Source organism: Osmia bicornis, chromosome 5 (genome assembly GCF_907164935.1).
Source record: "Osmia bicornis bicornis chromosome 5, iOsmBic2.1, whole genome shotgun sequence".
Classification (NCBI taxonomy): Eukaryota; Metazoa; Arthropoda; class Insecta; order Hymenoptera; family Megachilidae; genus Osmia; species Osmia bicornis.
In genome coordinates this window covers 7,786,773-7,799,590 of record NC_060220.1, presented here as the reverse complement: position 1 = coordinate 7,799,590, position 12,818 = coordinate 7,786,773, and the positions used below count along the sequence as shown (strand labels likewise).

The 12,818-nt window shown below is 39.4% G+C and overlaps 1 protein-coding gene across 1 annotated transcript in view; it reads left to right on the top strand.

The window, feature by feature from the left end:
• Positions 1-12,818, top strand: part of LOC114878045 (titin homolog) — a 48,361-nt gene that overhangs the window by 25,954 nt on the left and 9,589 nt on the right. The window contains exons 15-33 of the mRNA XM_046285972.1: positions 62-1,320; positions 1,401-1,641; positions 1,722-2,076; positions 2,370-2,618; positions 2,710-2,859; positions 2,935-3,264; positions 3,338-3,510; positions 3,588-3,708; positions 5,447-5,610; positions 5,839-6,060; positions 6,218-6,471; positions 6,545-6,708; positions 6,945-7,215; positions 7,306-7,554; positions 7,626-7,758; positions 11,885-12,053; positions 12,129-12,174; positions 12,296-12,431; positions 12,536-12,692. Coding sequence (XP_046141928.1) covers positions 62-1,320; positions 1,401-1,641; positions 1,722-2,076; positions 2,370-2,618; positions 2,710-2,859; positions 2,935-3,264; positions 3,338-3,510; positions 3,588-3,708; positions 5,447-5,610; positions 5,839-6,060; positions 6,218-6,471; positions 6,545-6,708; positions 6,945-7,215; positions 7,306-7,554; positions 7,626-7,758; positions 11,885-12,053; positions 12,129-12,174; positions 12,296-12,431; positions 12,536-12,692 — 4,843 coding nt within the window. The remainder of the gene's footprint in view (positions 1-61; positions 1,321-1,400; positions 1,642-1,721; positions 2,077-2,369; positions 2,619-2,709; positions 2,860-2,934; positions 3,265-3,337; positions 3,511-3,587; positions 3,709-5,446; positions 5,611-5,838; positions 6,061-6,217; positions 6,472-6,544; positions 6,709-6,944; positions 7,216-7,305; positions 7,555-7,625; positions 7,759-11,884; positions 12,054-12,128; positions 12,175-12,295; positions 12,432-12,535; positions 12,693-12,818) is intronic.

Here is a 12,818-nt window from a genome sequence, read left to right as displayed (position 1 = left end):
GGAAGAACATAAAAGAAAAGAAGAAGCTGAGAAACAAAAAGAGGAGGAAGAACGCAAAAAGAAAGAAGCTGAACAATTGAAGGAACAAGAAGAACGTAAAAAGCGAGAAGAAGCAGAGAAATTAAAACAAGAACAGGAAAACCGCAAACTTGAGGAAGAATCCAAGAAAAAGAAAGAGGAGCAGGAACGAAAGCAGAAAGAACAAGCAGAGAAGCTGAAACAAGAAGAAGCTGAAATATCAAAGAAAGCTGAATCAGACACACTGAAAAAGAAAGAAGAAAAATTAAAAAGAAAAAAGGAAGAACTAAAACAACAGCGGGAAGAAGATGAACGAAAAGAAAAAGAAGAGGCTGAAAAACGAAAAAAGGAGCAAGAACAGAGGAAAAAGGAACGAGAAGAGCGTGCCAAGAAAGAAGAAGAGGAAAGACTTAAGCGTGAGGAAGAGGAACGCAAGCGAAAAGAAGAAAAAGCAAAGCAGAAAAAAGAGGAAGAAAACCGCAGAAAAGCAGAGGAAGCGGAAAGACTGAAGAAAGAACAAGAAAAAGAAGAACAAAGACGGGAAGAAGCTAAGCGTCGACGTGAAGAACAAGAAAAACAAATCAGACAGGAAACTGAGAAGATTCGAAAAGCGGAAGAAGAAAGATTAAGAAAAGAAGACGAGACTCGTGAACGCAGAAGAAAGGAACGTGATCTCCGAAGACAGGAAGAAGAAGAGAAACTTCATAAAGAGGAGGAGGAAAGAACAAAAAGGGAGGAAGAACGCAGAAGAAGAAGAAGAGAGGCTGAAAGACAATGGAGAGAGGATGAAGAAGCGATCAGAAGAAAAGAAACCGAACGTTTGGAACGCAGAAGAGCTGAAGATCGTCAAAATCGGGAGGAAATGGAACGTTTGAAAAGGGAAGACGAAGAAAGGAGACGCAGAAGAGATGAAGACAGGCAAACGAGACACGAAGAAACAGTGAAAGCTTTGAAAGAAGAACACGATCGTTTAAGAAAAAGGCAAGAAGAAGAAACATCCAGACTTCGAAAAAGAAGACAGGAACAGATAAGAGACGATAGCTGGTCTAGAATGAGACAAAGCGAATCAGATCAATTGTTGAAGAAAATGACAGATGATTCTTTCAGACTTGGAACTAGTAAAACGTTTTCTTCGGACCTTGATTTTCACAGAGATAAATCATACAAATACGATTCTGGTTTTGAATCTGCATTGTCTAGTGCTTCGAGATCGTACAGTTGGAGAGATTCGTTGACTTCATTAACTAGAAGAAGAGTTGATGATTTTATTGATTATAAATTAAGAGACACCTCGATGGATAGGTATTAATATTTCTAATACTCACTGTACTATCACTGTTATGATAATATTTCAAAATTTGTAATTCGCTTTATTATTATAGGTACTACTTTGATACGGGTGGTTATTATCGAAGAAGAAGAAAGAGGGACGATCGAATTACTCGAGCTAGATCAATTAGTTTATTAAAATACGATGACTATTCGACCGGCGATAGCGACACGACTATCACACCTGCCAGTCCTATATTGTCTAGGTATAGCAGAACGAAAACGAGAAGTCGAAATGATCTTGATGATCGAGGATCGAACTTATCGCTCTATCTACCTCCAATTAAAGACGAGGTAAAAATATGATAATATTTAATTATTAAACAATGTTTTTAATATTGTACCATTATTGTAAAAATTAATATTTTTATTAGATTACACCACGTGAAAAAGGAAAGAAACCATCGTTCTGCACAAGATTAACAAATAGAACCGTAGGGGTTGGTATGAGGACAAGATTAACATGCACCGTGTTGGGTCACCCGGAACCACGAGTTTATTGGACGAAGGATGGCGAGAAGCTCGAAACGATTTCGAACAAATATCGAATTCGATTCGATAATGGTATGGCTTATTTCGAATTGCATGAAGCGCTCCCCGAAGATTCCGGACTGTATACATGTGTTGCCGAAAATATTCATGGAATCGCGAGCACCGAATCCGCGTTAAAAGTTTACCCTGATTTCCAACCAGCATTGTCACCCCCTACCTTCACCAGGTCCATTAAAGGTAAGTTCCAAAGTGATTCTAACAGTGAGACGCTTGTAGAGTAGGTAATTAACAATGCAATTAATAGAAAAAAAGAAAATCCTGTTTTTAGAAAATTGAAGTAGCGACAGGTGTTAATTAACTTAACACCTTTTTCTAACAAGATGACAAATTGATACTAATCTATACTGTACCCTACAATATTAAAACTATTAATATTGTGATACTTTATCCCTATTATAATATTACTAGAGTGCTTTGAAATAATTATTATTAGATAATTATAGTATCAACACGTTGATACCATTCCACAGACACTTATCGACCTTCTGACAATGAATTGATCCTGGAATGTCGAGTACGTGGCCATCCTATTCCATTGATCTCCTGGTTGAAAGACGGCTGCATTTTGCAAGGTGATCGTTATAAACAATGCTATTTAGACGATGATATCTATCGATTGGAAATCGCTGCACCGAATTCGAAGGACAATGGACGATACACCTGCAGAGCGATGAACGACCTGCGAACCGAGGAAATATCCCACGTGGTTCAATTTAACGGTAACAAATACAATTTAACAATAATTATTCCTTTCAAAATACCTAGCTCAAAATTATCACCAATTTATTGGTAAAATTTTGTATTCTAAAGAACGAGATCGACGAGTTGCGAGCAAACACGAGAAACTTTACGACGACCACTTCAGCATCGAAGCTTTCAGGAGGCCTCGTTTCTCTAATTACTTGACCGATTACAGTGTTCCAACTGGTGGCACAGTTGCTTTGCAAGTCGAAGTCAAAGGTATCAATCATCTTCTTAATGAATGGATTCATCAAATTATGAGAATTAATTAATAAACTATGATTGATTTGATAGGAGTACCGGCACCGGAAGTAAGATGGTTCTGTGGCGAGAAAAAGGAACCCGTCTCGATTCCAAAGGCGAAGACATTCACGGAATCGGGTGTGCATACTTTAGTCCTACCGGAAGTGACTGAATCCGAGAGGGGCACGTACATGTGCAGAGCAATTAACGCTTACGGTCATGTGGATAGTATCGCCATCGTGGATGTGATATCACCGAGTGGCAGTGATAGTGGAAAACCTGCCATGTTCGTATCGAGACCCGTGGATAAATCCATCACAGTCACCTCTGGAGAGGATGTCAGTGTGTCGTTCAGATTTTCTGGAGTGCCAAAACCAAAAAGTAAAAAATTCGTGTTATATTGAGAAATTGAACATTGTATCGTGTATAATTAAAATTTAACATTCTTTTTCAGTCATCTGGATGAAAGGGTTAAAGGACATCACAGATGGTCCTCGATCTCACAAGGAAGTAATCGATGACTATGTGAGATTAACCTTGAAGAGGGTGGTTCCTTCTGACGAGGGTACCTATTGCATACTTCTGAAGAATAGATACGGTTGCGACAGAAGTTTCTTCTCCCTCAAGGTACACAAGAAATTCTGAATTTTTATTTGAAATTAAATTGAAATTCATTTTAAACTAAAATAATTTCTAATGCACAGGTGAAACAACGTGCGAGATCGTTAACACCTGACTGGAGTACCTTGAGCAGCCGCACAGAAACCGGAAGTCTTCATGGTATCTCGAGCGAAAGTCGCGATGACGAAATGTCCTACGTGAAAAGTAAGTACATAATCATTCCTTGTAGCTAAACAACGCATGTCTATAATTTTGCAACGAAAGAAAACATCGTTATGTTTTCCTCGAAGATACACTGCAGGTGTCAAGTGATGATAATTAATTCAACATGCACAATATAAACGATTATAATTAGAAATTCACAGCCTGGCAACAGCGATTAAAGTTTTTGTACACTTGGCCCAGCTTTTAATGGCCGATATCCAAACAAACTCTGGACTTAGGCTTCGTTCGCTATGACGTCAATATTTAGGCTAATCATCTGGTTGTACGAAAATTTGTTTAAACAAAGGATCCCTGCACAGCTGATTCAAATTGATATTTGATTTAAACGTGATCATCGATTTTTAAAGTGAAGAAAAATGCAACACAAATTTTCTCTTCGGTAGAAATACAAATCGTAAATTCTCTTTTCATGCAATCTAATAAATTTCGTTTCTGTGAAAACGTAGCGGTTTGTTCAAAGAAAATTATAAACACTTTGAATCGAATTCAGGGCTGGAATAATGCCAAGTGTGACAGTTCCTTGACCAAGCTGCAAGATTTCAAATATAACAAGTACAAACGAAACAAACGTGATCTATTACGATCACAAGGAACTTGAAGAATCTCGTGACATGATTAAACAGGTACATCGAATCCAAGAAAAGAAAACTACCAATGTTGGAAGAGTAGATCGTGATTCTTAAATTAGATTCAAGGAACTTGTTGCAAATTAATTTCACATTGTACCTACAGTGCGATACTTCTAAACATTTCAATTTTACGATCAATTAGCATAAATCATGATAATAGTGTTTAGCAGTTTTTACTATGAAAATAAACGATGGAAATCGGAGAAACGCTATGGATTTATGGTCGCTCGATAAATAAACTTCGTTCATTGAGTTCTAATTTAGAAGTCAGAAATTCAAATTTCTTTTCTTTTTCATTATAATCAAATCAATTATAATGAAAAATAGCTGAAATAGATGACACACTTGCACAAGGTGGTTCTCACGTAACTTTAAACTCGAAACGACACCACCTACACGTTCATGAATCGTGGAACCACCTCTGAGTCGGGTTATTTTTGTTTGCCTTGCTAGCGCGCCTCCCTCCAATATCCTCGTGTGTCCACAAAATTCGAAATTCAGTCAGCGTCGGGACGCGAGTTATTTCGTGTGCCCTACTTTTTTTTTCCTTCGACGAGAAGAAAGCGAAAAGAAAAAAGCACCTTGACATTTCCGATTTCTCTTTACCTTGAAAGCGTAAAGAAAACAATGCATGTAATTCTTGGAGAATTTTGAACAAATTTATTAAATGGTGTTGCGTTCGAATTTTCTCGGTGTTTATGAATGAAATAGTGACGACGAATTGTGAGATGAAATTTGATTGAGAATGAAGCCCCACGACCATGGTATCGTCAACAAAAATGACGAGCAAATGACAATTTCTCGTCTTAGACGATCATGGTCTGAGAAGGACTGCTTGATCGTGGAATTTCTTGAATATTTGTATAGTCACAGAGGTTGGCAAATATGGTGTACAAAATCTGAAAAATGTTCGATGATTCGAGTACAATAGGATCTTGGTGATTTAAGTTAAAAAATCGCACGATCTTATTCTTAATAATTTTAATCTTCTTACCTGCCCATTATCGAGATCCTATTGTAGGAATCTAAGACTGAACTTCCCTTGAAATTAACATGGAAATGAAATAAAGAACGATGATTCTTTCCAGATGTTCCAGGGCCTATTAGCAGTGAACCAGTCGTCGTTGATGGAGGAAAAAATTGGCTGTCATTAAGTTGGGGAAAAGCTGAAAGAAGAGGACCAGCACCTGTTATCGCCTATAGGGTTGATGCTTGGTTATTGGGAAGCGACGGTGGTGCACGATGGGTCGAGGTACCATCTCCGTTTTATTTATCTAATAAAATAATCCTAAAAATAATTAATGAAACGTGTTAATTAAATTTGCGACAGTAAAATTAAATTATTCTAATAAAAATTTGTTACAACTTAACAATTTTAAAGGAGCTCAGAATCAAGTAAGAAATATTTCAATTTGATATTATTCAATTATCCTCGATCTTTCGCTTCTAAATTTTACGAATTTGTTGATTTTTTAATTAGCTGGGAATGACACCTATCAACGCGTTCGACGCGTTCAACCTGAAGCCAGGAGGCGAATACAAGTTCCAAGTGACACCAAGGAATCGTTATGGATGGGGCGAGTCTGTGACGATGACGAACTCTGTGAGGGTCAGTGAGACCGTCGATCTTCCGGAGTTCACCAAGATCTTGCCAGGTCAGCTCAAGGTCCTCGAAGGAACGACAGTCAAATTGGAATGCGAGGTAAGTGTACTATTATTAGGTTTCTACCTTTATTTCAGCCCATTTGTTATTCACCCTTTGCATTCCAACGTTCCTAAACAATCTATGAGGGTTAAAAACGAACTAAATTAATTACCTAACAATGAAATGAAAATAGAACAAATGTTAAATTTCGCAGATTCGAGTTGATTCACACGTAGATGTAAAATGGTACCGAGAATCTACAGAGATCGATCCCAATGATGATCCCAGATACTCGATCTTTTATAATGGATCCAGGTGTTCGCTTACCATTGAAAAGGTCCAGGAAAGTGATAATGGAAGATACGTTTGCGAGGCAAGTAATCTGGTTGGAAAATCGTCGTCCTTCGCCAGAGTGCTCGTCGTCGATGATCCGAAGATCATCGAAGCCGATGCAAAACTGAAATCAAGGTAAAAATCGTTAGAAGAAAATTAATTTTTACTTCGTATCAACTAATGATTCGCGATAATTTCCTGTATAAAGGCTTTTGAGAGACGATACGGAAGACCGACCACCAGAATTTACCATGAGAATCCGAGACAGGAGGGTTCAAGCCACGTATCCCGTAAGATTAACTTGTCAAGTGACAGGACAGCCGGTTCCAGAGGTTACGTGGTACAAAAACGACACAGAGATTCGTCAAGATGGTAAATCAACTTTTCTAAAGAATTATAAAGAACGTTTCATAATGTGTTAAATCAATTACGTCAGCTCAGTTTTATAACCAGAATTATTCAAGTACAAAGGTGTGGATATATGTACTCCTTAAAATTCTTTCTCATTATTTCCGTGTTACGAAAGTCGATGTGTATTCATTCCTGAATGTACACGTACCGAATAATTCTTGAAAGATCGCTTTACGGACGTTCTTTTATCCTTGAAGAGCGCCACATATTCTGGGACGACGACTCCAACTTCCACACCCTAGAGATCATTCATTCCACGCTAGAAGATTCCGGCTGTTACATGGTCACAGCAAAGAATGCGAATGGTTCGGTGTCCTGTCGATGTATCCTGATCGTGGACAAAGGAATTCGTGCTTACATAGCCCCGGAATTCTTATGCGGCCTCGATGCTGCTTATACGGTGAAATTGGGTGGAGATCTAAGAATGACGGCCCAGATCGAAGCGTATCCCAGTGTCGGTGTGGTGTGGTAAGAATCTAAATATACAAAAAGATTTTTGGTTAGAAAAAAAATTACAAAAAGCAGTCATGTAGAGGATTTTTCGCATCGTCTCCCCAGGCATCGTGATGGAAATCGTCTTCGTCCCAGCAGAAGAACAGTAATGACCCTGAACCATGATGGTACCGTTGAACTTTCCTTGGCAAAGGTAACCGCAAGGGATGCTGGTGTTTATTGCTGCACAGCTACCAACGAAGTTGGCCATACTGAGACCTCTACGAGGGTGTCCATTATTGGCACTGAGACTGAAGGTGAACAGACGTCCCTCGATGGAGTGCCAACTGTGACACTGGCTTCGTCCGATATACCGTGAGTTTTATGTAACAAATCAATTTCAGCAACTATTATTAATTAATTATTCTGTTGTTTACACGTTGCAGATACTCGAAGGAGCCATTGTTCGTTACGAAACCTCTGTCCACCGAAGCTATCGAGGGTGATGCTGTGATAATATCCTGTGAAGTGGTCGGTGATCCGAAACCGGAAGTGATGTGGTTGCGCGACTTTCTTAAGGTAAGTGAATCGTATTTTCAATTTCAAGAAAAACTACCTAAATATGAAATTCAATCTGTACCCAACTTTGACGTAATTGAAATGCAATATAAAGTGCAACATATTGACCAAATTGAAATGACTCGATACATTTTTCGTATCGAATTAAAAGCAATCGAACGAACGGAATTGATTCGTCGATCGATCATCCTACGCGATGCGCTTGGCGAAAAGAGATAAGATGAAGGCTCAAAAAAACGCCGATGAGGGTACGCGTAAACGAATCGACAAGTTCGACGGATGGTTGATCGCGCGAAATCGTGAAAATAAAAAAAGAGAGAATCATTGCGCAATGGGTGAAATGACGTGTCCCTAATGCTACGTTGATCCCATGATGTGGGTCAAGGTGATTGCGAAAAAGAAATGACAACGTAACATACCGCATTATGCCCATAAATGGGCCAGGCATTATATGCGCCGGTGGAAACGGCATTGATATCCGACGGCTCTTTAAAAGGTAACAGTAAGTTACGTGAGGTTAGACACCCGAGCTAAGAGAAAGAAAGAAATTTATTGCTTAATCCGCTGAGATTGTCCCTGTGACAATTCGAACGCTTTGGGAGAACGCGTTTGTCTGACCATTAAATGGACACTGCTACTTGTACGCCAATTGCAGTATCGCTTCTCCAATGGGATGCTAATTCAAGTTCCTCCCTTGTCAATTACAGAAGGAGGTATAATTTTGGAAAATCTTGGAAATAATGAAAGCTAGAGTAAACTGAACTTAGAAATCACAGATTATTTAGCATTTTAGAATGTTTCTATAATTCTCGAATCTCAGACTTATATTTCCTCGGAACGTTTCATTCACGTTTTCGTCGATACTCTATCGCGATGACTCTTCCAAGTTTATTCCAAGCGATGCCATATACGAAACTACGATCAACGAATATCAATTACCTGTAATTTTAAACATATTGACGTCATATTATCGCGATGAATTATATTCGTCTGGCATCGAAAAAGATCCTTCGAATTCTTCTATTTCTTTTCCAAATAAAAATTCATTTAAAAGAGAATTACAGTTTCTAATTGACCAAATTTTTGGATAGGTAAAAGTGTTTCGTCCTAATTTTGTTATCTGAAAGGTAAATTCAATGAATAGATGATGCGCGCAAACGCAGCGGCGGGTTAAGTCGAAAAGGAAACCGGAAGTGATCGGTGACCGGAAAAACAAAGTCGTATATGGTAAGCACGTCATTGGAAGATATATGCATTATCGAAAAGAGTACAGAAATGAGTCTCCCCACTTTTCATCGTGAAGTCGGCTTTCTTCGTCGATGGATCGGTAGTGCAAAAGGACTGGCGGCAAAACAGTCGTTGCGTGTCTTTGGCGAACGAGTAAAGCCACTCTGTCCTCCATCGATCTCTCGTGATCATCGTTTTACCATCGATTCGAAGTGACATGGATAATTCTTATCCCGATTACTCTGAATTTTCGTTGGAAACCTCTTTACTAAGATAGTGGTCTCGATTTTCAGTATAATTGCTGCACCGCTGCTCGTCCTATTTTGTAATTGGTGTATTCGATGTGGACACTCGAAGCGTAAGCAAAAAAAAAAACATTTGTTTTCATTTGATTCATTATGTTTGCCTTCTGCTTAAATAATTCATTTTAAAATATGCAATTTCCTATTTGATCCCTTTGACTTGCGTTATCTTTCCTGTAGAGGAGTTTTCCACTCTTCGATCAAGCTTCACCTCCAGTGACAGAATAAGAAAACAAATCGACAGAATAACATAATATCGTATTCAATTTTATGTATCAGTATAAAATAATACTCGGTATTACTCAACCCGATATGAGGTGAATAATTAATTAAAATCTTAATTAAATTCTTCTTGTCCTCATATAAAACTTAAATGGTGTTCATTAAATATTTTGTTATTTTTGAAATAAATATAATGCCACGGGAACGAAAATTTTCCGGGGGTAAAGAGGGACTAAAGTCCCTAAAATACACCACCTTTTCACTGCAAATGCATCCGCAAAGTGCATAAAGGGAAACTTTAGATATAATGTAAATACAATGCCCAACTGTAGCAGGCGTCAAATTGCCACCCAACAAATTTCGAAAACACTGTTACATGAATTTATAATTTTACAAAAATCAATTAATGACCTGTAATTTCTCAAGACGTTGATTAAAATCAATCCGTGTACAAATAGTACCAACGTCTACTATAAATGAACAAAATTACATAGTGTCTAAATCAATTTTATGCATCGTAACGTGGTATTTACACATTTCGTAATACTCAATTAACTACTATACGAGAGCTTTACTATCGTAAGTTGATCGAAATTCGTATCTGATCGTGTAACAATATCGGCCTAGTTTTGCGCCGGGGGTAAGAAACGTTCGATCTACTTTATTGAAATATCATCGTGGATCTAATCGATTTCTTAGATCTCGAAGCCGTAAATCCCCACGGGCATGAGTCACTCTTCGATCTCTACGGAGCTCGTTAGGACATTCGTCGAACCGGTCGTAGCTCAAGCGCTAATATCAGCGCCTGTTGGCCGAGTCGTGACGCTAGGTGACTGCGAATATACGCGTCCAAATACGTCCAAGTTCGGTTTTCGATGCGACTGCAGCTACTAAACGAGGAGAAACGTGTGTCGATATCGCGCAGAGAATCGTTGGTTCAACATTTTTCATCACCCTAGTTCTACTTCCTAAATCTCCTCTAACATAGATTGTAATATTCTTAAAATATTGAAACTGGCTGAAAATTCGATGAAATCGTCATCCATTAGAAAGTCGGAAAGTAGCATCTTTGAAAATTGCACGAAGAAGACATTTGCCGTAGATTTCCGAAGAAATCGTCTAAAATCTTTCTCGTCGTCAATCTGTTCTCCAACTGTAAATATAGATCTATATACGATGACATTGCGAGAAGTCCTTGCAGTAGCCGGCTGTGATTCGATTTACGGCGCCTCCGTTCCGTAACGGGAAGTGTCGTCCGCATAAATTTCATCGTAGGCGAACCGGCGACAGGTGAAAGACAGATGACTCTCGGACGGTCCATTATGTCACGAATCGACTTCTAGTGTTAGAAATTCTGAGAACTTCATCTGCCTTCCCTGCCATCGAACGTTTTCATCTCTCCGTGAAAGCTTCGCGTCCCGTGAAATTGTAGCCGTGAAATCAATCGAACGAGATGATGGCAAATTTACGACTTACATGGGCATCGAAACAATTAAGCGTAATTTAAAGGTGCCGTTGAACGTTCGTACCGTGTAGCTCGTAAATCAACGAGAAAGAACAATCCAGCCTTTCTGTCCGACCACTTTAATCCTTTACGAAGTCTTAAGAAGGGCGTGTCTGGTCGGGAGACGTGCAATTAGTAATGAAAAAAAAAAAAAAAAGAAGATAATATACGTTGGCACTTGTGTCATACGAGCAACGAGATCAGTCCCGAGCGATCTGTTCAACTTTCGCTCCCTATATGGACTAGAACCATGCCGAAGACGTTTCCCGTCTCCCTTTTTATCACTGTCCTTCCTTTTCCATCTCTCACCTTCTCCCTATCTTATCTAGAACAACTTCAACCCTTTCGATTTCAACCCCTTCCATGTATCTGAAACCGAACCGGAATCATCTCCAAAACGAAGCAATAATTTTTGCACGTAGAATCATCCGTTATCCGACGGATATTACCTGTCCAAGTGCACCCTGTATAATGGCGCCATGAATCACAAAGGATGATCTCAATGTGGGCGTAACAGTGACGGAAATACCGGTATCGGGGTCGAGGACGTTCCCCTCGAGATCCATCTCCCGTTAAAGAGGGTAAAAACAATTTCGACTTTAAATGTTCCTCCGTTACTCTTCGCTGCCGGAGACGTGATTTATGTCGGACGTTTCATGCACGCACTCGTGTTACGTGTTTTCATTGTCAGCAGTAAAAAGTTGCATTTGGAAACACGATGATATAAAATGCGTGTCGGTGGCGAACACGCACGATCCATGGATCGCGAGATGATTAGAGGACGGTTGAGCTTGCAGAAAAATATCTTGAACGTTGATTTATTTTCTGCCTCCTACGTTTCTCTAATTAATCTCTATCACTTCGTTTACAGCCTGACTACTACAGGGACGCAGCCCAGTTCAGGCTGGTCGGCGAAGGACCTCAGTATCGTCTGGAAATACCGTATGCGAAACTCGACTTTACGGGAACCTACTCCGTGATAGCTCGCAACTGCCATGGGGAGGCGAAAGCCGTGATTTCTTTGCAGATATACGCGAAAGGTATGTGTTTAACATTCAGGAAAGAATCGAACGCGTTTCGAACGATTTAGACAAATACCACGATTGTGATTCTAGGTCAAGGTAAAGAGGAGAAGATGAAGAAATCAGGGGTTACACACGGGTGAGTTTGTCGAACGGTGTCGAGTCATGTGTTTTACGAAACAACGAAACAACTCGTTATAATCAAAGATATTATCGCGTTGATTAACCGTCCCGTGTAAAATATAATTTTTGATGGACAGCAATGTACTGACTTTACCGGTGATCACGAGAGAGCTTCGGGATCTCAGGTGTTGCGATGGCGATGCTGTCACCCTTGAATGCAAAGTTCAAGCTACACCGGAGGCACCTCTTGTTCGATGGGAACGCGGAGGAAAGGTAGACAGGGGGTTAAACCTCATCCCGATGTGAAACCATCCGTAAAGTGTCCGAAAAGTTTGAAAGAATTTGAAATTACTAACATCCTTCTATCGTCTCTGCAGATTCTACAAATGAGCGGGGATTTTTCGTCAGAATTCGACGGAGAAACTGCTCGTTTGAGTATTCAACATGTCTATCCTGAAGACGAGGGCGAATACACCTGCGTGGCTTACAATGACCTCGGCAAAGCATTTACATCGGCGTGTCTAATAGTGGATGGTAATTCGATACATAAATCTCAATCACTTTGATAAGAAAATATAAAAAGCAGGGAAAACCTTCGTTTTCAATGTTTTTCAATTGCTACCGTATGTTCGATGCAAATTGGTTCTTGCAATACACTTA